The sequence below is a fragment of the Trachurus trachurus genome, assembly GCF_905171665.1.
Source record: "Trachurus trachurus genome assembly, chromosome: 9".
In the NCBI taxonomy this organism is placed as follows: Eukaryota; Metazoa; Chordata; class Actinopteri; order Carangiformes; family Carangidae; genus Trachurus; species Trachurus trachurus.
In genome coordinates, this window is record NC_139895.1 from 34,934,631 (window position 1) to 34,962,440 (window position 27,810).

The 27,810-nt window shown below is 42.5% G+C and overlaps 5 protein-coding genes across 5 annotated transcripts in view; all 5 read right to left on the bottom strand.

Annotated features, from left to right (window-relative positions):
- The window catches only part of LOC310991494 (uncharacterized protein), a 98,236-nt gene that overhangs the window by 42,933 nt on the left and 27,493 nt on the right, over nucleotides 1–27,810 (bottom strand). The window lies entirely within an intron of this gene.
- p2rx4b (purinergic receptor P2X, ligand-gated ion channel, 4b) lies at nucleotides 1,179–5,445 on the bottom strand (the record flags this gene model as incomplete). Its single annotated transcript, XM_083978645.1, has 12 exons — nucleotides 1,179–1,211; nucleotides 1,338–1,442; nucleotides 1,536–1,601; nucleotides 1,731–1,824; nucleotides 1,915–2,051; nucleotides 2,142–2,283; nucleotides 2,413–2,493; nucleotides 2,708–2,804; nucleotides 3,310–3,382; nucleotides 4,801–4,872; nucleotides 5,002–5,149; nucleotides 5,303–5,445. The coding sequence occupies 12 exons, from the start codon at nucleotides 5,443–5,445 to the stop codon at nucleotides 1,179–1,181; spliced, it is 1,191 nt and encodes a 396-aa protein (XP_083834771.1).
- Nucleotides 6,633–11,101, bottom strand: zbtb26 (zinc finger and BTB domain containing 26). Its single transcript, XM_083979616.1, has 2 exons — nucleotides 11,078–11,101; nucleotides 6,633–9,593 (listed from the first exon to the last, which is right to left on the bottom strand). The coding sequence occupies exon 2, from the start codon at nucleotides 9,539–9,541 to the stop codon at nucleotides 8,144–8,146; it is 1,398 nt and encodes a 465-aa protein (XP_083835742.1). The 5' UTR covers nucleotides 9,542–9,593; nucleotides 11,078–11,101; the 3' UTR covers nucleotides 6,633–8,143.
- susd1 (sushi domain containing 1) lies at nucleotides 11,760–20,659 on the bottom strand. Its single transcript, XM_083978387.1, has 19 exons — nucleotides 20,378–20,659; nucleotides 20,122–20,262; nucleotides 19,536–19,685; nucleotides 19,074–19,226; nucleotides 18,318–18,497; nucleotides 17,542–17,721; nucleotides 16,620–16,799; nucleotides 16,085–16,264; nucleotides 15,793–15,972; nucleotides 15,502–15,681; nucleotides 15,119–15,298; nucleotides 14,817–14,981; nucleotides 14,344–14,438; nucleotides 14,025–14,211; nucleotides 13,680–13,773; nucleotides 12,891–13,143; nucleotides 12,756–12,795; nucleotides 12,507–12,600; nucleotides 11,760–11,865 (listed from the first exon to the last, which is right to left on the bottom strand). Exons 1-19 carry the CDS (start codon nucleotides 20,484–20,486, stop codon nucleotides 11,847–11,849), a joined length of 2,760 nt encoding a protein of 919 aa, XP_083834513.1. The 5' UTR covers nucleotides 20,487–20,659; the 3' UTR covers nucleotides 11,760–11,846.
- LOC310990899 (uncharacterized protein) lies at nucleotides 23,188–27,271 on the bottom strand. Its single transcript, XM_083978439.1, has 2 exons — nucleotides 26,947–27,271; nucleotides 23,188–23,941 (listed from the first exon to the last, which is right to left on the bottom strand). The coding sequence occupies exon 2, from the start codon at nucleotides 23,926–23,928 to the stop codon at nucleotides 23,263–23,265; it is 666 nt and encodes a 221-aa protein (XP_083834565.1). The 5' UTR covers nucleotides 23,929–23,941; nucleotides 26,947–27,271; the 3' UTR covers nucleotides 23,188–23,262.

Here is a 27,810-nt window from a genome sequence, read left to right on the forward strand (position 1 = left end):
GAAGAGATTCTTGGCAGCAGTGGGATTCGAACCCACAACCCCAGAAAGAATTTCTTAAAGCAACACTATGTAGTTTTTCAACCTTAAAATAATGTTTCTAGATTCATTGTAGTAGAAAACTGTTAATAGGAATGGTGCACTGCAGCCTGAGTGGAGTTGTGCCGTCTGTAACTTTCCTGTTCGGGTAGGAAGTAGGAACTCAGCGCCACCGTCGTCCTGGTACACCACAGCTCCTGGTACAGCCCAGTCTCGCTGCTCCTCTCACCCATACACAAGCACTCTGTTCATAGCTCCAGGGTTTTGCAACGGCAGCGGTACCATCACCGGCACCGGCTCTGTCAACAATTCTGCGCGACCCTGCTCTGGTTGCAGCGATGGCACAATTAATCCTAACTGTTTTTCTACCACTACAATGAGTTTAGAAACATTATTTTAAGGCAGAGAAACTACATAGTGTTCCTTTAATAGTCTTTTTTTGTTTATTTGATTGTTTAACATAACACATTTAACCAATTTAAAGCAGAAATAAGCGATTCGGTTGTTTTGGCTAATGCTGTGTTCCAGGCAGGCTTTTGAAACCATAAGTTACGGCTTCAAGTCACGACTTACGACTTTGTGGCGTTCCAGGCAACCCGCAACTCGCGTTTCTCCGACCTGTTGCCTGTGAAAGTGCACTGTAACGGCCACTCGTAACTTCCGACCCGTGAACTCGCACCAGATCGAACTGGTACGACTTCACAGGCCGAAAAAACACGAGTTACGAGTTGCCTTGAACGCACCATAACTTCTTGTCAGCCGATGGAGTTAGCAGCCCCCGCCCTCGTCATGGATCTATTGGTCCTCGTCCCTACGTCACCACATTCACGCGCATCCCTTGGCTGCACACACAGCCCTTCATGCCGTTCTCTCTCCTCATTGGATAAAACTTGTAGGATACAAGAAAGGTTTTCTCCTCGGCTCAGAGCAGAGCAGAGGGACTGAGAGACCTGTGTTTCGGTCCAAACACTCTATGTAAGTGATTGCTGTCGGAAGATATAACTATTTAAGACTTATATTAACACAAAAGTATCGCTTACTTCTGCTTTAATGTATAACTATATAATAAAATAATGTTAAAGATAAATATGTAGAGCAGGTTCAGATCACTCTTCAGAAAAATGTCCCCATGTTGCTGCATCTCATGGAGTTCCATAGCTGGTGGCCATTGATACCTGTATTATAAGACAGAAAGAAACTGATGAATCACTGATCTTCACAGACAGAGGTTATAGTATTTGACAGGAATTCCTGCCAGTGATTAATATGTAAAAACTGAAACTGGAGGTTTAATCACTCACTTGTTCACCGTCACCATCGTCATTCACATATGTGCTTTTCAGTTTGCCATAAAGATCCCTTTTCTTTGTGCATGTCAACATGAACCAGTCAGAAACTATAGGAACCTGTGGTGAAATAATTAAAAAACAATCAAATAGCGTGCATCATCAAAACAGTTCTGCCATCCGTTTTTACAGGAGTGAACATATCTAACTCACCAAGCTAAGGAATGACAATGCTGCACCCAAGTTCACTATAGTTGGTACAATACTAAACTTTCCAGCCTGCAAGATAAAGAAAACACCCACAGGGTGTTGTCAATACTAAGAAAACAAACTTGCTTGGATCAAGACGTTGCAACACAAGATACAGTATATTATATTAATATTATAGTATATTAATTCAGTCCTCACTGTTCCAAACACGATGATGTCAAACCGGATCCCATACGCTTTGACTAAGGTCCTGGTTTCCTCTCCATCTGGGGTTTTGTAATATTTGGCGAACCTAAAAGTATTGTGCACTCTCTCAGTCTTGTTGACTCCGTCCATATACTGTATATTTATATCACTGTGACTGTGTCAGAATCAGTTTTACCTGAAGTTGTATCCAGGGGCCACGTTATTGGTTGACTTTTTGTTGTCCAGCCTGCGGAAGCTGTATTTGGGGTTACACTTCCCTGCCCACCAGTCCAGGTCACAGCTCCAGTCAATGATAATACCCATGATGCCACCCTTCATACACATACAAAACACTTGTGTTTAGGCCAAGACAAACACACACTGTCAAATACCTTAGGACTGTAAGAGTGATAAGAGTTGTACCTTCACAGCCATTTCTTGAAAATCCTCTCCAGCCTCTAAGACGATGTCTTTGAGGCGGAATATGGGGCAGTCGGGGTCGGTTGTATGGTTGAAATGACACTTCTTCAGGTATGAGGAGTTAACATGGGGAAGTATGTTTCTTCTAGAGGAGGAAGAAGATATGGATTTGGTATAATGGCACACACTGAAACATGGTTATGTTTGCATACTGTATATACTGTGCTGATAAGAGCCTAGGCCTTATACTTCAGGTATAGTGCACTGTACTGACTTGTTAAAGCTGAACTTTGGGTATGTTACACTGTTTTTGATCAGCACAGTGAAGTTCTCTGCTGCAGCCAGAAGGGCTTTTCTGTGAGACAAGGAAACAACATGACAAGTCATTAAATTACACTGTATTTACTTATTATAAAATAACCCTGCATATTCTAGAGGACTTCAGATGGAAATTAGCCCTCGGGCTACAATCTGGTACATTTGCAGGTAGCCTACTACGGTACTTGTCCATCAATGTGCATTGTCCTGACTTCTAAATAATAATAATAAAAAAAAAAACATTTTCTTACTCAGGCACGTCAGAGTCTACTTCTAGAGGGCACCATGAGTAGACTTGGCAGGTCTGGGCGGTTGAAGAATAGTTCACACACAGTCCTGATTGTACACCTGTGTGGAAAAAAGATGGCAGCTGTTTGGTGTGTGGTATTACATAAATGCATCTGACTCATTTTTAGCATTTAAAGTTGAAACATCAAAGGGATAGTTCAACATTTTGGCAAATTGACCCATTGCCATAATCCCTATAGTTTTAGCAGTAGGTTTGTTACCTTTAATTGTCGGTGCAAGATATATTTAGAACGGTGGAGCAGAGCCGCCAGCTGTCTCGTAACATTTGGTTATTATCTCATATCGTGGTGAATGTGCAGGTCACAACTTGTCCACAAGAGCATTTTGGAGTTGTTGGATTGAGTATTTGATGAGTTTGATGAGGAAAACCAAGAAATCCCATTAGCCTCCGTAGCGTAGCTCTGAGCGGCTGGCGGCTCTGCTCCACCGTTCTAGAAATAGCTTGCACCGACAATTAAAGGTAACGAACCTACTCCTAACACTATAGGGATTATGGCAATGGGCCAATTTGCCAAAATGTTGAACCATCCCTTTAAAGGCCTACCACTGCCCCGAGGATCATTGTATCCTTCAGTACAGTCACAGTCGTCCACGCAAGTTGTTGATGAAGTTGGAGGCTGAAGGAGAAATGGTCACTGTTAACCCCTTTAATCAGCATCCAAAGCTACAGTGACTCTGCTGGCTGTGTGTATCAAGGTAACATTTTTTTGTTGACTTGCTACAGCTGGAAAAACACAGGTGCATTTGTATCCTAACCCTCAAGTTCCCATTTAAGTCGATCACTAGTCAGTGTCATTTGGTTTGCAAGTATGTGGTCACTACAGGCACCAGAGCACTGGACAAATCTTGGCCTAATGAGGCTGCCCTACTTAATGACTCTGCTTTATGACAGTCATGACATTTTACCCCAAACCACAAATGTCAACCCAGTGATGGCACGAGAAGAAAAGTCAGAGAGTCAGGGACACAGTGGAGATGAAACTCACCCCAGTCTATCTAGTAACAATTGATACAGTTTAGCCTAGCGTGACTAGCAAAGCATTTACTGCCTCAAGCTTTCCAAATGTGAGGATTACATCATCCCCATGATAATCATAGGCTCTGTACTCAAGCAAGTGATTTAAAGACGTAACCTTGAACTCTGGAAACAAAATTACTCTGCATTAGACTAAATGTTTAATTATTATCCTGATTGGGGCAGTAATTTGCAGATTCAACAGTAATACAATCAGTAATAAAACTAGTCATTAGCTGCACCCCTGAAAGACTGATTACACATTAACCTAAACTGTAAAGGGGGCGGGTCGAATCCCACGTCAAGCGGCCCTATCCTGCATGTCACCCCCCCCCCCCCCCCCCTCTGCCTCCCATTTCCTGTCTCAACTGTCCTGTCAATTAAAGGCAAAAAAGCCCCAAAAATATACTTAAAGCAGATATCAGCTTCACGGCCGTTTCGGCTAATGCTGCGTTCAAGGCAGGCTTTTGAAACCGTAAGTTACAGCTTCAAGTCACAACTACGACTTGGTAGCGTTCCAGGTAACCCGTAGCTCGTGTTTTTACCATCCTGTTGTCTGTGAAAGTTCCCTATAACGGCCACTCGTAACTTCCGACCCGTGAACTCGTACCAGATCGAACTGGTATGACTTCACAGGAAGGAAAAACACAAAGTACGAGTTTCTTTGAACGCACCATGAGTTAGCAGCCCCCGCCCTTGTCAGGCATCAATTGGTCCTCGTGCTACGTCACCACATTCACGCGCATCCCTTGGCTGCACACACAGCCCTTCATGCCGTTCTCTCTCCTCATTGGATAACACTTGTATCCCACAAGGAAAATTTTCTCCTCGGGTTACAGCAGAGCAGAATGACGGAGAGACTCGTGTTTAGGCTGAAATACTTCATGTAAGTGATTGCTGACGGAAAATAGGACTATTTAGGACTTATATTAACAAAAACATTCCACTGATATCTGCTTTAAAAAAAAAAAAACTGTAACTGTAAAGATTGTGAATGGACAAACCTCATCCATGTCTCACCTCAGGACATCGTGTCTGTGTTTGTTTTGGGGTGATAATCATATTTGTCATCACAAAGAAGGAACGGTCACCCTGTTAGAGGAGTAGCACAAAGGTCACAAGGTAGTGACACACTGAAAGGCATACAGAAGTAAAACACAACTTTTGCAGTCTGTGTGTGTGTGTGTGTGTGTGTGTGTGTGTGTGTGTGTGTGTGTTTACATGATGAGGCATAACGAAATCAGCCACATCCCAAAGTTGGGGGTCGGAGTCAGATGTGTTGGTTAAGGCGAAACCTTTCACTTTGGTGGAGACACTGCTGATGACGGAGTCAGTGTCCTGGTAGGCTTTCTGCACCACACACACATACCTGCACATTTACAGCAGGATTATACTTTGACAATGCAATCCAGTCACAAGTCACCTCAAAAACTACAACACTTAAGTTTTGACTAGTTCAGCTTTACAGCCACAATTCCCACCCAGAAAGATGCCCCTCCACTGAGAGGTCTTTGCTACTCACCCCACCACATATAGCACCACCAGGAACTGAGTGAACCTGAACGCGAATCCTATCCGTATGCTCGGAATAACCAGTGTTTTCGGTGTTTCATAATCAAACACATAGTGCAGACATCCCTGGCAGCAGCCCGTAGACTTGCTCATCGTTGCACCATACGCCGACGATGATGGACCACGTCTTAATGATAAGTGAACGTGGCTGCCCTTATTCAAATCATTGTATTCAAATCTTATTCACTGCATGGACATGTGATCTCACGTTAGGTGCGTTGGGCTGTGGACATTAAATATATTTCATGTTCAAACATGACTAAAGTGATGACTTATGACTTATTTTTTTTATTAATTTATTTAAATTAAAGTGTCCTTGAGTGGCTTGAAAGGCGCTTTCTAAATAAAATGTATTATTAAAGTGTTGGACGATGAAAAAGTGTACATTCTCCTGGCAAGTTCAGTGCAGAAATAATGTCAGGATCACTGGGTCTTAATAATGAAGAAAGTGCAAGTTTTGCATTTCCAAAGAGGAGAAATTAATCCTTCCACTGCTGCTCAACATTTTCTCCCATCTCAATGTGTCACATGTTCTGTGTCTCTTTTATGGTCATTTTTCATGTCTTTGTAGTTGTTTATTCGTCTCTTTGTCGTCATATTCCATCTGTTTCTGGTAGTTTTTTTGTATAATGTTGTGCTTTTGTGTCTATCAACAGTTATTTTGGTACTGTCCTTTCAGACCAGTGGTTTGATTGATGTGATCTTTTGACTTACTGTACTTTACTTTGTAGGACAGCCATTGATATCCTCTATGGAAATTATTTCAGCATGTTTCCACTTGTGTTCGTTGTAAATTAAACTCCCAAACCCTTCACTAACCACAGGTTGTAGTATATCATCCATCTGTACACACATAACTCTGGAAAACTGGAAGAAGACAGTGACATTGTGAACCAGCTGTGCAGTCCAGTCCGGTGGCTGAACTGTAACAGACCCACAATACACCCTTAATGTGGAAAAGAAGAAGCTGAAACTGCCACTTTAAACTGCTGTGAACTGCTCTGTAATATTCTGCTCGCTGGTCTGAACTGATAATCAGAGCGTACACTACAGCAAACACAATGAAACCTTTGTGAAAATCACTCACCACACATTTACATGTCACTTAGAGATAGTGACACTGCAAACCTTCACCTGTCGTTTACGAGAAGCAGCTTGTAAAACCAATAAAGGATCAGCTCTTAACATTTGTGCTCAGAATTCTTCTGCAAACAAAAAGATTTAAAGTCAGTCAGTTTTATTACTGTACAACTTTACATCAGGAGTGTATTACCATTTTCCACACACCATTTTTTTTTTTTTAAACATTTGGTTCGGATGTGCGTATATGTTGAACAGACATGCTTAACAACATGAGGAGTGTGAAACCAACAAAGGTTAAGAGTCAGATTTTAATTTCATAACACACAGTAAGTTTCATGAACACAGGACAGATACGATGTCACTTTGGTCCAATAGTACCTCAGATATAAAGCCTATATAAAAGTTAAAGTTCAGTTCACATAGACACTTTGGCATCCCATTTGTAGCTTGCCTTCAATAAAATATTGTTGTACCCACCATCATTCAAGTTTCTTTTACTTAAGAAGTCCTTGTTGTCATGTTCACACAGGTAAGACGGAAAGCCTACAGTAGACTGTATACACAATATACACCTGTATATTTTCATTTCTGCAATGTTTTTTTCATTGGACACATTAGACACAAAGATATGTTAATTCGTCAATAAAATTAATGATACACAGTTGTTATGATTTTGTCTCAGTGCTGAATTTTCAAGTATGATATGAAGGCATCTACAATGTACTGTATAAAAAAAATTAAGAAAAAAACAGTCCACAGTAATTAAGCTACAGCGAAATGCAGAGAAGAAAAACTTCATCTTTCATATTTATGTTCTCCAGTTTAAGCCACCATTAGAAAACCAGCCACCCATAGGCGCGTTTCCACTGCAGGAGTTCCTGGTAAACTTTTGTATACTGCTCTTGTTGTATTTTCCCGGCAGTATAGACTCTTTCTAAAAAACCCCCCAAAAAGACGGGGTTTTTAATTGCTGTCTCGATCGTCACACAATCCAGCGATCGTGTGTTTATCACCCTTTTTTTTTTTACTACGCCTACTGCTACTCTCGTCTTTTACTGACTTATTCTCTCTTTTTTCCAGCCGTCTCGCGTTTTTAGTAATGTTGGGTTTTAAAAATGCCGCTTATTTCAGAGCTTTCTACAGCACAGAGTAAAGGCCCCCACATACTACGGCATACTTGACTCCGCGGACGTCCGCGCGCACTCGAGGCAGACTCAATGCGGACCCAAAGCGGACGTCCGCCGGACCTATCTGCACAAAGCTCAATTTTTACAACCGTGCGGACTCCGCGGACGCGTACACGGTGTCACACAACAGACTGCTCGGCGGGAAATCTTCTCATCGACCTGTTTTAAATGTGACACCATACGCTCAACTATGAAACCTCAAACGTCTGCGGACAGTGCACACGGCTCACAGTACGTGCACAGTATGCCCGACTCTGTGGGGGCCTTTAATCTCAAGCCCCACCGGGACTTTTTCAGGGCCGATCTGAGTTCCTACCCCCAGGCAGGGACTCCGTAAAGGTTCCTGTAAACAGCCCAGTGGGGGAGGTTCCTGCAGTGGAGACACACACCAACGGGGCTGGCTCCGTAAAATTACCCCGAAGTTCCTGCAGTGGAAACACACCTCATGTCTTTCATAATGCAACCATTGGCTTCATGTTCCATCTTATCATAAGCTGTTAACTTTCCAATGACTCATTTGACTAATGTCTCTCATGTGAGGGAAAATCTGCATCAGGCCCTTTTGAGTCACTGACGGTGTCCAACAAATCTATCGGGCCAAAGCCTGCAGCTCGTATTCGGCTGAAATCAAAGTCAAGCGCCCCGTCGTGCAAGTTGCCCTCGTTGGCGTTGTCAAAGCTGTTCTTCCCGTGGATCTGTTTGAGGTGTTTGCGGAGAACTGGCTTATGAGCGAACACCATATCACAGTAGTTGCAGCGGTGGGGCTTGTCCCCGCTGTGAAGGTTCAGGTGATCCAGCAAAGAACACTTCTGAGTGAAGGTCTTACCGCAGATTTTGCACTGGAAGGGTTTGATGCCGGCGTGGACGCGCATGTGTCGGTGCAGGTTGCCCTTTTGCGTGAAAGTCTTCCCGCACAGTAGACACATGAAGAGCTTGTGCATCTTGAGGTGGTTGGCGTAGTTCTCCAGCTGGCGGAAGACCCGGGCGCACTTTGGGCACTGGTGGTACCACTGCAGGGGCTTGTCGTAGTTCCTCTGGTGCGCGCTGTGTTTCTCTGCCGGGGGGGACGGCGGCGGCGGGCTGAGCGGGTATCCGGCCATGCCGGGTGGAACCGCCAGCTCGCTGCTGCGACTGTCCACAGTGGAGTTGATGAGCGAATGCTGGGGCTCGGGGGAGTGCAGGGCAGCGGGGGGGCTGCTGGGGAAGTTTTCTGCTACGTCAGACACAGACTCCACCTTCACTATAGTGATGTCATTCTCCAACATACTCTGCTTTGGCCGCCTGTTCGTAACCTGGAGAGGGGACTTTGGCTGTATGATCACGTCATCGTCATCGTCGTCGTCGTCCTCATCATCATCATCATCGTTGTCACCAGTGCTGTCATCCTCCACCTGCTCCACCTCCTCCACCTCCTGATGGATAATCCGGATCTGAGTGCGCTCTTGGTCCCTCGGGGGATCAGAGGATGAACCGTCCTCCCTCTTCTCCCTCCTCATGTCCACGTCCACCTCTAGCGGACGTGCGGCCTGAGGTTTGATGAACTTGCTGAGGGCCAGGGTGCACTGCTCCACAATGTGGCCCATTTGAAGGAAGCTGGCCACTGTCAGGTAATGCACCAGCTCCAGCTCTGGGAACTCCAGCTGGCCCGTGTAGCAGGAGAGCAGCAGCTGCCGGCCCACTTCTGCCTCCTGGATCATGGAGATCTGGACCTCCCTGGAGTCCTGCTGTAGGATGAACTGGTCTCGCAAGAAAGATGAGCCAGCAGCAAACACCACCTTATGACCAGGGACCTCCACCTGGTTGATGCGCACCGTGACGTCACAGAAACGTCTCTGGTGTCGTAGCAGGTTCATCTTCTGCAGCATGGAGTCCCCGAATGTGGCGAAGCGGAACTGCAGGATCACCTGGTTCTGGGCCATGGTGGAGTGAGGGCCAGCAGCAGCAGCAGCAGCAGCAGCAGCAGCGGTGCACCTGTTGATGGAAATACAGAGACTGTATTATCTTTCCTAAACAGGTGCACACTATCAAATGTGTCACTTTGAACTTTGCTTTAACTGTAAGCAGATAGTCCTAGCCTCGTATTACAGGTCATAATCATTATTTACAGAGCACTATTTAAAATAAATGTAACTCAAAATGCTTTACATTGAAAAAAGAAAAAATGCACAGATGCATCTCAAAAAATTTGAATATCATGGAAAAGTTTATTTCAGTAGTTCAATTCAAATAGTGAAATTAATATATTATATAGATTACTTACACTTTGACCGAAATATTTCATGTCTTTATTTCTTTAAATTGTAATGATTATGTCTTACATCTAATGAAAACCCTAAATTTAGTATCTCAAAAAATTTGAATATAGTTAAAAAGTTCACTATTGTAACCTAAAACTGGTTCATTAGCTACACTATCATAATGGAGAAGACAGCCTGCAGTGCACCTGCACCATATTCTGCTTTATTGAGATGCACCTGTGAATACACAATCATTCAGTTGTCATGGACATGAAAGCTCATTAAACTGTAGAGACACAGCCTCGATAATTGAATACAAAGAGCTAATTAATATAACTACCATCACCTGCGTCAATCAGACTCATGACCTAATCAAACCTGGCACAGCTCTTATGATTCAGGTAAGACACTGCACAGAACCAGACTCTATTGGAAAATCTGTCAATTTAACACAAACAGGCGCGTTTTCAGTTATATAATAGTACACCATTATGTTTCTATGCATCTGTTTCAAGAGTTACTATTCATTCTTCAGTCCGGCGTTCATAAACTTGCTTGAAAATGCTTTAATTGAAAATACTTTTATGGTCAGTGCTGAACCACCGCTGGCTCTCGAGCGTTACCGAGTCAGGCTGACGGAGACGTTGCCGAGCAACGTACAAGCTAAAAACATGAAAAATCAAACAACGGCGTTCACAGCTGAGCCCAGATGACTTCAAGTTATGAAATGAGCTCTGGTAGATATAATGTTAGTCCAGTTTGCAGATAAAAAAATGATAAATGTCAAATGTCGTAATTGTGGTCGGAGACCAGCACTTTGTTTTCGCTGCTCCCAGGTTGACTGACCTATGTCCGCCTCACTAGCTTAGCACCACCGGTGAGCTCACATTAACTTCTCGCTCTCTTGACAAAATTGAGTAGCCTGCGTATTACTGGGTTATAGCGATAAAAAAAGTTATCTAGTCTAGAGTGACCCTACGTTCTTAACGTTAGCTTAACTCATTTGCCAAGAGTAAATTACAAATCGCCTCCATGTCTCTTTGGCCTACTCGCCCACTCTGAAACCAACATGTCAGGCTGTCTGCTAACGAGCAGCCCCGCGGCTAGCTGACGAGCTACAGTATGTTTCTGCTTTAGTTGGCACTGAAATAACTGATGTGTACCGGTTAACCCTCCAGCAAAAACCCGTTAAAGGTTTGTAGTCGGTAGGACACTGACCTGTGTTTGTCCGGGGATGTGAACGCGCTGCTCCGGATGCTAAACCCATTTAAAGGCCCAGTGCAGATGTTTACCAGTGCGTGTCACGGTTTTAAATCACCGCTGTGCAGACTGGAGATTTGCTTCTCTCATGAGCCACTTTTTTATTATATATATATAGAATCTTAATTATTGCAAATGTCTCCTATCTTACTGTCACTTCATGTTTATATCCATCTCAAAAAAATATTCAAATGAAACAGTCTGAAAAAGAAAAATCTTTGTCACACTTGTCATAACTAATAACATAATTTATAGAGGCTTTCACCAGCCTTTCAAGTCATCAGTTTAAAGACATTTAATAAATGTAAAATAAGATATAACTCATCCTGCGTTCTTTATTTTTTTTTATTAATCTTCTGCAGCTGAATGATGGAGGGCCTGGTTCACTGTTTGTCCAGCTCTGACTGAGCCAGGAGACTGATGCAGGGTAGGAGCACAGACTGAGAGTGGAGCTGCAGGTCTGGAGCGCCTCTGGATTCAGTTAGATCAGGTGTGCACTTTATAAGTAGAAGATCTTAAACGGGCTTTGAGTTAATAATGTGTGTAAATGTGATCTCTCTGTCTTACTACTGTTTGTTCTAATGATGGAGATGACACAGAAGGTTTATCTTACACACAAATAAATACTCTTCAGACACTATTGTTGCCAAAGGATTCATTATTATCATTTACAACATTTTAAAAAATTACAGATAAAAAACACACAAAAAAAACACTGGGGGTGGGGTCATGTCCTCTTGAAAAACCTGGAAAAAATAACAACAAAAAACAAACAGATCATTATTTTCGGTCCAGTTAACTGTTTGATATTAACTGTATTTGTGTAACTGCTGGGGGACAGTTATACAGATGAGCAAAGGGCTGTGGTAGCTATGTAAACAGTTAATCAATGATTACAGCCACAGTGGTTAGACAGCATGCAAATACAAAAGGGATCAAATGAAATGAGGGAGCACAAGGTATTTGCATTCAGAGACATGGCAATGTATCTTATAGGATGAAGAATGGGCTCCTGCACTTAGTCACTTATTAAGGTAAAGGTATTGTAAGACACTGATGACATTCACAAGGGTAAGGGGACACGTTGTGCATGCAGACAAACAGCTGTCAAAGTCTCCACTACTCAAAATGTGAAATTTCCTCCTCATCAGCGATGAAATCAAATCTGTAATTTCTGTTTCATAATAATGTTTTTGTTAATCCTGGGCCCTGTCTTATACATTATAAATGGTAACATGTGATCACACATACTGCATATTTAATCTCTCCACAACATTAGAATCGTTTTACTGCATCATATACCGGTTGTTTAGTCACTAAAGCCTTGAATTAGTGTGAGATAAATAATTCACAGATTAATTGATGTGCATATTTGAATATTTCATACCAGATGCATCTGTATCCACCAAAAGAAGCCAAGAAAACCAGTCCTATAAATGCAGCAGCAGCCAGCCATGAAATCCTCAGAACAAAGGATGTACCTGAAACAAGAACATGTGAGTAGTTGGTGAGTAGTGGAACACTTTTTACATCTGCTTGTTTTGGCATTTTTAAATAGTTTCTGTTACTCTCTAGCAAAACTGTAATTTGTCCATAAATCCTAACTTCAGAGATCACACTGTAGCTGGTGAATTACCTCCTATTTTAGCCCACAGGACACAGGAACTTTTTAAAGCCTATGGGAGAAAATGTGTAGGTGATTTAACAAGTCTGCTGCAGTTTCCCCAGTCAATGCATCTTTATGATGTAGAGTAATAATTCTTTCACCCACTGTCTTCCACTGACTGACAGCTCGTAAGATGATGTAATAATCTCTGCCGCTCTCCAGTGGTGCATTATAGAAGCCTCCATAATGAAGTCCATCCCCAACAGTAAAGTTCATCTCTGTCCCGACATGTGTGAGCAGGATCTGGGCTGTGATGTACTCTGATGATTTGCTTTTTCTTTTGGTGTCTCTGTGTCCAGGGATGGAACAATCAAACACCATGATCTCCTCCGCTTGAAGCACAAACACTTGGTATGAACTGTCAAAAGAAAACAACAAAAAAGTATCCATTTTATTTTTAAGATGATATATTATAAGATTAACATGTGAATAATTATTTAGGTAAACTATACCACTACTTAAAGGGAAAGTTAAACATTTTGGTAAATTGGCCCATTGCATTCATTACCTTTAATTGTCAGTGCAAGCTATTTTTTAGAACGGCAGAGCAGAGCCGTGAGCTGCTCAGAGCTACGCTACAGAGGATCATGGAATTTCTTGGTTTCCCTCATCAAATACACAATCCAACAACTCCAAAACACTCTCATGGAACGGAACGTTAACAAGACAACTGCCTCAGATGAGAATGTGCATGAGTGGTTTTACAGTGTGGTGAATGTGCAGGTCACAACTTGTCCACAAAAGCGTTTTGGAGTTGTTTGATTGTGTACTTGATGAGTTTAATGAGGGAAACAAAGAAATTCCAATAGCCTCCATAGCGTAGCTCTGAGCAGCTCGCAGCTCTGCTCTCTCACATATGAGTCAAATCCTGTCGTCTGCGATCTTGGTTGTTACCTTATTGTGTCCAGCGTGTTGGCAGTTCTGCGGAGCCTCAATATTGGTACAGGAGTCTCATATTCTCTGTAGTAAACAACTGGTGCTGGAGGCACTGTCAAACGTTATGTTTAATGAGCATTGGTCATTACACAGCAAAATAAAATGTATTAGTGCAGTGCAGTATCAATCAATCAATCAATCAACCAATCAACCAATCAACCAATCAATCAATCAATCAATCAATCAATCAATCAATCAATCAATCAATCAACCACTCAACCACTCAACCACTCAATCAATCAATCAATCAATCAATCAATCAACGTTATTTATATAGCACATTTAAAAACCACAGGTAGATACCTGGTAAACTGGTGTTAGTGGTGGTGGTGGCTGTGAATCTGGCAGACACTGCAGTGATGGAGATGCTGTAGTTTGTGACAGGAAGCAGGTTGAGACAGAGCTCCAGCTGTTCGGCCTTAGAGCTCAGACGCCGTTTTCTTTTATCACGGAAAGACCTTTGGTAGTCTCTGGATCCTTCATATGTCACCTGGAGTGGTTACACGGAAATTGGGGAAGAATGAATAAAAAACACCCACTCCTCATGCTGATGGATTAGAAACAATTCTCATAGATAAATACAACAGCTGGATGAGAGGACGATGATGACATATCCTGTTACCTTGTAAATTTCAGTATCCTCCTCGTATTTCTCTGCTCTCCACTGCAAGCATTTTTCATTTACCACATATAGGTGATTGATAGGTGGCTTGATTTCTGTGAGGGATATACAGTGCTGTAGATTTGAAAACAGTGAGGTTATCTATCTATCTATCTATCTATCTATCTATCTATCTATCTATCTATCTATCTATCTATCTATCTATCTATCTATCTATCTATCTATCTATCTATCTATCTATCTATCTATCTATCTATCTATCTATCTATCTATCTATCTATCTATCTATCCATCCATAATCTAATTACAATTTTAGAAATTATAATGCGTTACCTTACACCATTACTTAAAAAGTCATCAAATTACAGTAACTAAATACGTACAGTAGTGTTGCTGCCCAAATGTTCTAAATGCAAACAAGCATCACACCTGTTCAGCAGCTCACCACAGCCCGCAGATGTTCTTTTACTCACCTATGCATCTCAGAGTCGCCTCCTGCCAAACCCCGGAGACCCCACACACAGATGTGTTGCTGCCCCTCCAGCTGTGATACCCTTCCACACAGCGGTGGATCACTACACTTCTGTTATGCCACACCACCTCTGAGTTGGCAAGGAAGGGAACTGGACCGCATTTAGCTGAGAAAAGATAGAGGCACTGAATTACCGATTAACTAAAAAAAACAGCAGCATCCAAAGGAAACATAAAATCGCACATCTGCACATTTATTCTCCTTAAATAGAGACATGCTTTTATACAGAGATGGTCACTGTACCTCTGCACTTTACAGATATTTTCCCCCACTCTCCTGATATTGAACATACTGACATGTTATTTCCACTCTCCAGGTAAAATCCATCCACACACTCATACCACACCACACTGCCCGGCCTGCTGGTGCGGCCCCACAGGAGGTTAGTATGGGGGAAGATTAGTGGGGGGCCACAGCTTATTTCTGCACACAGACACGAGTTAGCACAGACATTGGGCTCATAACAGGCATGTAGCATTGACACATTCAGATCCTGACCGCTGTGACAAGGAGACAGTTCAGTCAAGGGAGATCATTATGACTCTCTCCTGCTGGGTAACAGCTGCTTTTTCAGTGTTGATAAAAAATACAAATTCATGAATTTTGTCGGTCTTGAAACATTGCACCTTCACACCATAGATCAATATCCTCCCACTGTCCATTGTCTCCACATACTGAGGAGTTTCTCAGGCCCCTGGTGTGATATCCTTCATCACACTGGTAATGCACCACGCTGCCAATGTGCGACGTGCCATCCCATAGTATTTTACAATGAGGTTTGAAAACAGGCTCTTGACAGGTGATCTCTACAACAAAAACACAGCAAGGCATTAGTACTGATAGTTCAAATGTTGCAATGTGTTAAAGACAGATTAAGGCTCAATGTTTCTTTATAAGCAGATAAATGTCATCATCACCTTGACAGAGCAGAGACGCCACGTCCCATTTTCCACTGGCAGCACACACTGATACATTTCCCTCTCCAATATCGTAATATCCAGATTCACACTGGTAAACAACTTGAGAGCCCACAGTGGAAATTTCATCCCACAGCATGACTGAATGAGGGATGGGTGGGGGCGCACCACATTGAACCTCTACGGTGACGGAGAGGAGGACATCATTATACATAACTGGTCAGTATGTGACTCTGGACAACACAAAGAGAAAGTTACACAGCACTGACACTACTTTGGAGCGTGTCATTACCTTTGCATGAGATGTTTGGCTTTGTCCAGAAACCATCAGCTGTGCACAGTGACACGTTACTTCCTTCGCTGTGATAAAATCCTGTTTTACAGTAGTAGGTGACTGTGTTTCCAGGGCTGGAGCTGCCACTCCACACTTGCCCTGTATGGGGCAGTATAATAGGATCCCCACATAATATCTCTGAGAGAGGAAATACAACACAGTGCAATCAAGTTAAAGTCCTATTTCAAGTAAATTCTTAAAAATGACAGATCCACTGCATGTAACACGTTTAAATTTTCACTGATGCAGACTATGGACTGACACTAACACTGATCAGGATGAGAAGAGACTGCTGTGGGTGGGGAGGCCTCTTTTTTTGACAGGAAAGAAGGGAGAGAGATGTGCAGTAAATATTGTCTCAGTTGGGAGTTGAGCCGTCGATCGACTGCTTTGGAGCAGACTTTTCTCCAGAGCTGGTTACACACAAATGTGTACAGAATAGAAAACACCTTAGGAAAGAAAACACCTTCACATGTGTCGTACACTGATTTACCTTGGCATGACAGAGCTGGCGGTGTCCATAGACCGTTTTCATTACACACTGATACATTATGTCCTCCTTTGTTAACAAAGCCCTTTTTACAGACATAGAGCACACTGCTGCCAGGAGCTGTGCTACCGTTCCACACTCGCTCAGTAGATTCAGCCTCAGGAGGACTTCCACACCGAGTTTCTATAACGAACAGCACAGCCATGTAATATAAACGCTGGGATTTAAAGGGATAGTTCAACATTTTGGCAAACATGCCCATTGCCATAATCCCTATAGTTTTAGGAGTAGGTTTGTTACCTTTAATTGTTCGTACAAGCTATTTTCAGAATGGCGGAGCAGAGCCGCAAGCTGCTCAGAGCTACGCTACAGAGGCTAATGGAATTTCTTGGTTTCCCTCATCAAACTCATCAAATACACAATCCAACAACTCCAAAACGCTCTCATGGACAAGTTGTGACCTGCACATTCACCACGCTATGAGATAATAACATAACTGTACGAGAGTGTTTTCGAAGTAAATTCATGCAAAACCGCTGATGCGCGTTTCCGTCGGGGGCAGATTTTCGGCAAGTAGTCTCTGCATTTCCGTGTGGTGAATGTGCAGGTCACAACTTGTCCACTAGAGCGTTTTGGAGTTGTTGGATTGTGTATTTCATGAGTTACAGTAGATGAGGGAAACCAAGAAATTCCATGAGCCTCCGTAGCTTTTTAGCAGTTCTAAAAAATAGCTTGCACTGACAACTAAAGGTAATGAACCTACTCCTAAAACTATAGGGATTATGGCAATGGGCCAATTTGCCAAAATGTTGAACTATCCCTTTAAGTTAAATAATTTTCATTAAATTAAAAGTGTGACACACACAGACACATGTATAGTTTATTGGAAAACCTCTGTTATGACGTGATAAAGCAGTGACTGTACCTTGGCAGAGCACAGGGGGCTCGCCCCACTGTCCAGCAGCAGTGCAAACGGAGACATTTCCCTTTCCAACATTATGATAGCCAGTATCACACTGATAAACAGCCTCAGTTCCCATTCTTGAGCTCTTATTCCACAGTATATTTGAGTGTGGGAGGGCAGGGGGAGAGCCACAGTCAACCTCTGAGAACCAAAGTGACACGCTGCATCAATCCTGTCTTAGTAAATCATGAATAGAAGTCTAGAGCTCTGTTAGCAGCTGTGTGAGGCTGTACTGTACGCAGCCTGAACTAAATGCTACCTCACAATGACAATACAAGCATGACAATGTTAATCAGGTAATATGTGTTCCAGGTTCATCGTCATGGTTTTCCTAATTTGGTCATTAGCACATAACACACAGGAAGCTGATGGACAAGCCATTCATTTGCAGGGATTTGATCATAAACCAAAATGTTATAACCTGATAATGATAAAAGATGAAAAGTTAAGATATTATTGAAGTTGCAGTTGATCCTGGAACAGTGTGTTGATTGTATCAATCACATGACATCACACTATGAAGCTCTGTTACAGTACATTTTTCATCTTTACCTCATAACCATTAAATTAAATGTCTATAAACTCATGAAAGTGAAACAATCAAACAGAAACACACACTCTTTTGTAGATGATGAATGTTATGAGCCCCAAAGCTTAGAGGAAGCAAAGCTTCAGTCTCAGTGACTGTTGGTTAGTGTGAGGAGAAGAAGCTTTGGAGAGAGAGATAGTTATGTTACCTTCACAGACCAGAGGCGTCCCTTCCCACACTTCATTAGCTCCACACACAGAGGCGTTGTCTCCACTCGCCCATTTGAAGCCCTCGTCACAGACAAACGTGGCTATGCCGCTGTATGTGGTTTCTGTGAGTGACAACAGCACTGTGTCCTTCGCTGTGGCAGGCTGGCCACAGTCCACCACTGAGTCAGGCCACAACATAAAACACTACATTTTAGATCCAGATTTTCACAGAAAAAAGGTTTTATGACAGTGGTAAGAAAAGATGAGGGAATTACAAATGTGTCTTAAATCATGATCTGATCTTCATCTAAAATAGAATTAGGAACTAATGGTTTATTTTAACCAATAACACACATTTAGCAACCTGGAGCCCAGTTCAGGGAACATGATTGGAAATTTAAATTAGAGCTTACTGTATCTGGATTATAAAATTCATACTTAGTTTACACAACTTGCTGATAGCCAGACTCTCAGGAGATTTAGGATCAATAATTATTGATTTGCATAAACTGAGAAGGAGTCCGATCAGAGTTTGGATTTAAACCAGTCCACTTTAACTAGACAGAAACCATTTGGTTCTGTGGCCGTGGTGCAATGAAAGCATGAAGTTGGGAGGAATTGGGACTTTGAGGGGAAAATGAGTTCACAAGTTTATCTAAGAATAGGTCTGAGCTGCAGCGTGATCCAAAATCCTCCTGGGAGTATGTGACTGGGGAAAACTAAGTATAATCCAAATTCCATTAAGGCAGTTTTACCTTTGCAGGAAGTCTTGTCTCTGTCCGGATGAAACGGCTCGACTCCATTGTGGACTCTGTATCCCACCTGACAGCTGCACTCATAACTGCCGTTCAGGTTGTTGCACTGACCTCCCTCTCCACACAGCCCTGTGGTCCTGCACTCATCAATGTCTGTGGAGTCAATCAGAGTGTATCTGAGTTAAAAACACCAGCGTCATCCACTTTGTTAAGGTCCACACACTAGTTCTAAGAGAAGAGTTGCCACCACGGCATGATTTGTTGGGAAAATTAATAAGACAAAATGTATCATGTTTTGTGCTTGCTTTAACACAACACTGATAACTAATGTTAATGTTATGGCTGACCAATGTGCTGGCATATTACATTTCTAGTCAATATTTTATAATGTTTCACTTATTCCAAATGTTTTTTGTCTTGTCTGATTCATGCCTCACAGACCTGGGTCCAGACTACACTCACCCTGGCAGTGGGTTCCATCATTGGGGATGAAGCTGTCCATATTGTTTGAGGGGCTGTAGCCGGACAGGCACCTACAGAAGTAGCTGCCATATGTGTTGTGGCATATGGTGTGCTGCCCACACAGCCTGGGTATCTGACACTCATCTTTATCTGTAAGTAAAGAAACAAACATTTGTTACGTTCATTATAGTAGAGAGTGACGTGGCTTGAGGTTCTGTTGGTGTGTGAGTCCATCTCCTTCTGTGGTCCAAACTTAAAACAACAAGAATCTGGATGGGCTGCCATTCAAATGTTCATGGTTCCCAGATGATGTATCCAGTAGGATCTTGTTGGACCACGGAGAAACAAGCTAAAACATTAACTTCACCTTAAAAAATGCAGAAAGAATGCAGCACGTCAAACACAACAAAGAAAAATGTTTGCATCCATTTGAAGTTGTGTCATGTGCATCAACTCCTGAGGGAAGTCTCTGGTTCTTAAGCTCCACTATTCTCACCAGATAGTCACCACTAACTGTGCCTCCTAATATATCTATTCTAATATAACATGATGGTGATATATATGATGTAATATGATTGATTCTTACCTTGACAGTAGGTTCTTCCATTTCCAACAAACCCATACTCGCAGTTACAAACTTTTCCAGAGCCGTCGTCTTTGTCGTCACATTTGGCGTTAGCGTGGCAGCTGGCGCACACATCCAGTGTTTGACCTGCTGCTGGCCCACCTGACAGGACAGAAACAGTGAGACAGAGTCAGTGTCTTCCATCATTCTCAGTTAATGAATGATAACTAAGTGGGGCTGGTGGGGGAACCTGTCATCAGTATTTTTTTTTTTTTACCTGCAATAAGACAGAGCAGAAACACTAAGATCATTCTTCTGTTCTTTTGCCCGGTTCTCTGTGATAGTTGTCCTGTCCTCCTCTTTACTCCACTATTCACCATCCCCATCTTCTTTTTTCATGTTTCACTTCCGTCTCGTGACCATGGTAATGCTGAGCACATTTGATAACCGGGATTGTGAGGACTCTGAGTAGTGGAGCTGAGGTCACGACTTCTTTTCTCAATGGTCTTCCAGCAGCCTGTGGTTTCTGCGGCTTCATCTGTCGTTCTCTGACACAGTCAGTTAGGCCTCACGAGTGTTGATGACACACAAGTGTTCTCTCTGCTGAACTGCACACTCATGTTGCCGGGCTGATAACGGCTATATTTAGCCTGATGAAAGTGCTGGACGCCCCCTACACAAACACTGTGTTGTTTATTGACACATACAGTAACTGTCATTCAGAAACACATTAAACACATCATTACTATGTGTAAAACCCACAGCAAGGTAGGGTTGTTAATTATATGATGTAGAATCTACTACCACTGTGCAACTTCCTTTTAATGCAAGACACAGCTACTGTAGACCACATTTAATGACACAGCGTAGCTTAACTTTTGTCCAACGCATTTAAAATACTTTAATTTATCAATGAACAATTAAAGTGGCTCAATTCACCCTTCATTATAATCAACAAACATATAACTGGTGCTTTAACTTCTTCTTTGTCCTGTACTGCGTCTGTCTTGCTGGGGGATGTCAGTTGGTGTGTTGTGGGAGGGGGAGATAAGTCTGGTGAGCTACTATCTCTCTGCCCAGAAGGGTCCTACCTAGGGTCTCGCTGTCACTCAAGCCAGCAAGATCCCGCCTCCCACCAGTGCCTGCTATAGACTGGACGGATTAACCTCGGTGTGATCCTCAGAGCAGCCAGTGTCCAAATCCGGCCAGAACCGGACAGGACAGATTGCAAACGCAATTATGTCCAGGCGCAGTCAGCAGGAAGCCAAGGTTATTGAAACTGTACAACCACTACCTCAGTCTAAAATACTCGCATCAACAGTAGGAACTGACTGAGCAGCCACACATCTTTACAATTGTAAAGCGTGAAGGAACCAGCTGGTTTCAGTTAGCTGGACTCAGAGCCGGCCTCTGCATGAACTATCACTTTACTTCAGGCATAAAATGCATTCCTTACTCTGCTACACAGGGCTTTGTCTTTGTCCTGTTTCATCTTATGACTTTAAGACTTTAAAGTGTAAATCAGCCACAGACAGAAGTCACACAGTGCAGATCATCTCCTGCTGGTGATCAGTGTGAGGTGACAGACCCCTCCAGAGTTCAACAACAGCCACACAGCAGGTGGTGAGCTGACTCCTGCTTTGGCCTGTAGATGTCACACTTCGCAAGATTTAGGTTTATATGGTTTTCTCATAAGAATGCTCTGAGTTATAGTGAAGACAAAAGGCCATACTATATTATATTATATACTATAAACTACTCACAAAAAGTCAAGGATATTCCGCTTTCAGAATGCACTTAAATGCTCTATAACCTTTAAAGGTGAACTTAATTGGACCTTCTCTAAACTTTTGAATGCACATAACCAACTGTTCAGTGTTTCAGTACTTATAACAACATGCTTCTCTAAGAAGACGTTAACAAGTGTCTGATCCATGAATCCACCACTAAGTGTTCCGGTTCAATGACAGTTTGTATTGCAACTGTTCTCTTCATCAGGCTGTTCACATGTTGACAACATGAGACCAAGACAACACCTAACTGTCCGTCAACAGTACCTGGACATGTCGAGGCTTCAGATGAGATGTTGTCAGAGTGAAGTGTCCACTGAGCTCAGTGTCACAGAGCATCATCAGCAGGTTGAACAGAGACTCGGAGAGACCGGAAGAGTCACAGGAAGACATAAAAGTGGACGCCCTTTGGCCACATGACAACTTACTGACACATTGACACGTTATGTTGTGGTATACCCACCACTGCTGTTAGCTTTTGTTTCAATACATTGTTTGAGATGAAGAAATTACCACTCCATAGCCTACTTCTACTTAAATGCCCTACTACTTACATGATATAGCCTGATTTCACATACCATAAATGTCATAGTCTTGAGTTTTGTTGGCTGATTCCTTTACTTCCTTGCATGTTGGCGCCTCCAGCTGTTGATAAGTGGAATAGCATAGCACTGGCTATCTGGAAGAACTGGGTGCCAACACTGCATTGCACGCTTGCATGAGTCCCCCCTCCCAAGGGAAAAGAGTACTACATAGTGCTGCTAGAGGTTAAACGCTTACGTATCTCTAAATGCAGACCCAGGCTGGATCCAGACTGCCTCTGCAATACAGCTACTGGAACACGCAGTCAAACCTGAACAGATCTAAAGATCCCTGGATCGAGGCCAGTACTTCATAACTAAACAAATAATCTAATAACTACACACAGGATCTTATTTTTTAGGATTCCTTTATTTGACATTAGCACCTGATCATTCAAGATCTTCTATGTTATTATCACAAAGCCTGTCATTACAACATGCATTTTTAGTATGAAAACTTCATCACAGATGTCAGAGATATGTTTGTTAAGCTTGAAAATGATATTTTTTTTAACCCACGCAGTCACATTCTGTAAATGCAAATCCAACAAGAACACTTGCACATTTCATATTCTCATAAATCGTTGGTTTTACTAAAACACATTACTGGCTGGTATTTCAGACAAAAATAATAAATACTGCTCTGTAAAATCGCTGCCAGGAAATGGATGGAATTAAAAAAAAAAAAAAAAAGGCTCAAGGCTCAGCACGTTTCACCAGAGGTTTCTTTGGATGGATGGCTTCACAGTCCTGATTCTTGGCAGCTGTTGAACCCGTGACCTCCTGCAGGGTCATAAGATGATGCAGTGACAGCAGCGTTTCTCTTCATGTGTGATTATGATCTGAACTTCCTCAGCAGGCGGAGGAGCTTCAGGAGCTGGAGACTCCTCCTTACTCTCTGACAGCGAACCACTGGAGGTGGACAGCAGCCTCCCACACACCAGGTCAGCTGCTTTTCCATCCATGACCGACAAGTCTGTGACCGTTTTCTCCCTCAGCGACATGTCTCCATCATCGTCGTCGTCGATGAGCACAAACTCTTTGATGTAAACCGTCCCCATCCCGTGGAGACTGTGGTTCTCCGTCGAGTCCTCCATGATGTGGGCGTCAATGTAAGTGAGAGTGGAGGTCTCTGTCAGCGTCTCATGTGGGTCTGTGGAGTTGTCCTCCGGACCCGAGTAGGCCTGGCTGCTCGAGTCCATGGTCCATGTGGAGTTCCTGTTCAGGCTCTCCTCCTTCTTCATACCGTACCTCTGCTCTTGACTCTTGGAGACGATGTCTGGCATCTTGCCTGTGACGTCTCTCCTGCCGTGGGCCCCGTTCTCTGTGGCGTGGCCGTTCCCAGGGAACATCTTAAAAGCCACCTTCTGGTAGTCATGGTATACCTGCACGCCGCTGCTCCCTGTAGGAGAAGACAGTGGGATGCTGGCAGTATCACGCTTTCCTTGCTTCTTCATGTATTTTCACTTGCTGCAGTAAAACAAAACAGAAAGAAAATCTCATGTGAAAGCTTGTTCTTGTCCTGAACTATTACAGGTTAGGAAGATAAAGAAAAGAGAGAGAGTTTCACTTTGGATACTGAGCTCACACCAATCCCTCATGTAGGTTTAAACCATGAAAGATCAGACTAATAATAATTAAAAGTGAATAGAAAATAGTCTTGATAATGGAAATACTAGTTTAATCTATATCAGTGACTTCTGTTATGTCAGCTGCTGTTGCTACAGACACTTTACACCTGTGAATAAAAATAAATTAGCATATAAAATCTTTGTTTCTGGCATTTAAAATATCCTAAAGGGGAATTATACAAGTCTTGTCGCCTTGCCGCAGTATTGCTAACCTTCCTCCCGGCCATGCCCAATTGTTTTTAACGAAGCCGGCGAGAAAGCAATCTATGGAGCGATTATATAGCTATCAAATATGATGTTATGATGTGAATATTTGTGTAGTCTTATCTGTAATAAACAGGAAATTATGGGTCATGGGGGGCGTTTGTGTTGCGGTGTCGCTGAGACGAGAGCTGGGAAATAATCCTGAATATTTCCTCTCTAACATCTGTCAGCTGGTTTGTCTTTGGCAGTCATGTGACTCTTCCTCCAGTGTCACCATGAGGTTAACATTTGTTGTTGTGCAGTCCAGAGTTTTCACAACTATTATAAATAGTTGCCATGGCATTTCCGTGCACAAATTCATGTGATTTCTACACCTACAGTATAATTTGGCATCACACTAGCCACCAGGTCACACTTTGCTTTTCAGCCAAAAACCAATGACATGCCCCTGATTCCTCAGTGGGATCCAGAACACCTGATGACTGCTTACTGTCACAGTCTCTATCTGCTACTGGAAGGATGATATTTGATGTTTTGATGAAGGCATGCAGGAGCTGTTGGCTCAAAAACCTCCCTGAGGAGTACAGCTGCTTTGACATATTTTGATTTGTCTCGTCATCAAATCATCCAGTGCGTTTTCCTTAACGTTTTACCTGCCACAGCATTGTTGTTGTGCCATTACTGATTACATACACTGTGACAGACACTATAAACTACATAACCCATTAGAACCCAATGAAGACAATCATGGAGAGGTTTGTGGTTGTTTTTAAATCATTGTGTGTCTCTACATAGTCATTATGCATTATGCATGTTTGTTTTAATTTTGTATTCCTTTATAGTTGTTTTGTGAGTCTTATAATGTCTCTTCGTCATTGTAAAATGAGAAGTTGTATAACGTCTCTTCGTTGTCTTAGAATGTGTCTTCATGGTCATATAATGTCTTCTTTTGAATGTGTAGTATCTCTTTGCAGCCATGCCATGTCTCAATAATCCTATCATGTTTCATTGAGTCTCTTCACTTTCAAGTCTTTCTCGTTCAGTAATGTATCTTTGTTGTCAGATCATCTCTTTCTAGTCTTACTCTAGACCTGTGATTTCTCTTTGTAGCTCTTTGTTATCATTTTGCATTGCATTGTGGTGACTTATGGTTTATTTGACAGCCACATATTACTTCTAACAGAGGCCCTGGACCCTGGGCCCCTGGGCTGCAGGAAATGTGCCTTGTAGGCCCATTCAGAACTCCCTCCATCGTCATAATGCAGTACTTATATCATTCACATCTCTTACAAACATGGCAACTAGGGCAGGTAATAGTAAATGTAGCGGAGTAGTTTTATGAACAATAGTGGACCAGTAAGAGAGAACAAACTGTCATTTAGTATTGGTCTGTCTGAATAAATAAATGAAGCTGGTACTCTTAAAAGAAGCAGAAAATAACTTAAATTCCCTGAGGATCGGCTCTTTGAAAAAAAGAAACAGATGAACTCCTCTAAAGTGCTTCACTCAAAGATGGCGTGTACACACACACACACACACACACACACACACACACACACACACACACACACACACACACACACACACACACACACACACACACACACACACACACACACACACACACACACACACACACACACACACACACACACACACACACACACACACCCCTCCCATCCCATCCCCACACAGAAGCAGCATTTCAGATGAAGAGAAGAACGCATCACTTGTCAAACCACGGCTCACACTCAGTTTCAGGTGCTTTAAAAGTACACAGAGTAAAAATCAGCATCAGCCAGAGCTGCAGTAAGAAAGATGCTTATCAGTTTGATGTTACACTTTAAAAGAGCTCATTTGACATATACAGTATATCAGGACATATTCTTATATTATAGCATAAGGTTCGCCACGAGAAGTGTTTCCATTTGAAGTCTTTACATGCTAAATGCACTGTGCTCTGTATAGGCGCTTCACAGACTGACCCTCTTACACTCCACTGATTCATATGCATGACAGAATCGGGACTCTATAAATGAATAATAGCAGCAATGTACACGTTCAAGTGACTGTCAGTGTGCTCCGCTCTGGCTTGTGGTGGCGACTGAACAACAATAGATGAAAAATAGATTGGATTTAAACACACTCACTGCATTAGTGCTTTGGTTTGCGGCTGGTTTTGCTTCAGTAGTGACTAGAAGAAGCTGACAATAGCTTTTACTGTGGCAGAAGGAGCTTATCCTGGGAGGACAAAGAGAAATTACACTATAATAATGTTATCTCATGTACTTATAGTTGACCTCAAACTGGATTTCTTCAGAAAATGTGTGTCACCTCTAGCTTGAATGTCTAGAATTAACCCTGTGTTAAAGGCTCAACGTCCAGCTCAGTATAAATAACTTTATAGCCAACTGCAGTTCGAGGTATTTCATTTTGTCCTGCGACAGAAAATTTATAGAGCCAGTGAGTGTGACCGGTCCCAGCAGGACTATAACAGAGTTACGCAGCAAAGTCACACTGTCCCATACACTAAATGGACTAGATTTCAATCACACAAGTGCGGTAACGATACGCAGTACAGACCATCCATGCAGAAAACTCTATTTTTCCATGTGTCATAATATGAGAAATGATTCTTACCTCAACTCTTCTGCAGCTGAACCCTGCTCCCCTGAAGTCTCTGTGATTAGAATCACATGGCAGATGCAGGATGATCCAGAGCGCGTCCTGCTGATCTCCAGCGCAGCTGCTGAAACTGATTCCTCCTCCACCTGGATGTCTATAAACAGAGAGTCTTCACACACACCCTCCCCTCATCCTGCACAGCTGTACTGTAGAGTGTGTGTGCAGAGAGGCAGTCACAGGACCTTCCACTGATTGTAATTACATCAGCGGTAATGCTCCCCTCCCCTTCAGTTATTTGGGCTTTTGCTGCACTATGTTATTTCTTTTAGGTAATGTCCACATAAACACATCTGCACAAGGTATGTGAGAAGTAAAGGCAAGAGCGCAAAAAGATAACATTACAGAGAAATACACTCTGACATTGGTAGATATGGTAGCTACCAAAAAATAGATAAACTCATCCTCTCCATTTTTTACCAAATCTTTCAATTTTGTTTTGTTTTACGACATTCTCCACCATTTGAAAGTTGAATGAACTAGTGGAGTGGTAATCTTGACTAAACCTGACCTTAAATATTTTTTGGATGAATGTAAAATGTGTGTGAAATGAAAGTGTTGTATCTTCAAAGGGAAAACCACAGATGAAACCTTTGGTCCTTTGTTCTCCTCTTGTACACGCACTGGAAACTATCTCCATGCTTCCTTTTTTTTTTTTTTTTTTTTAACATTGCCGTGGTGCAGGGATGCATGAAAAGCCACTTCTCTCAGTCCCATGCACTGAATGTGTTCCAATAAATAATACAGAAGGACAGAGCTGCTCATACATGAAAGCTGCAAACAGGAATATGGGAGGGATCAAATATTGAAAAGTTGTCATGC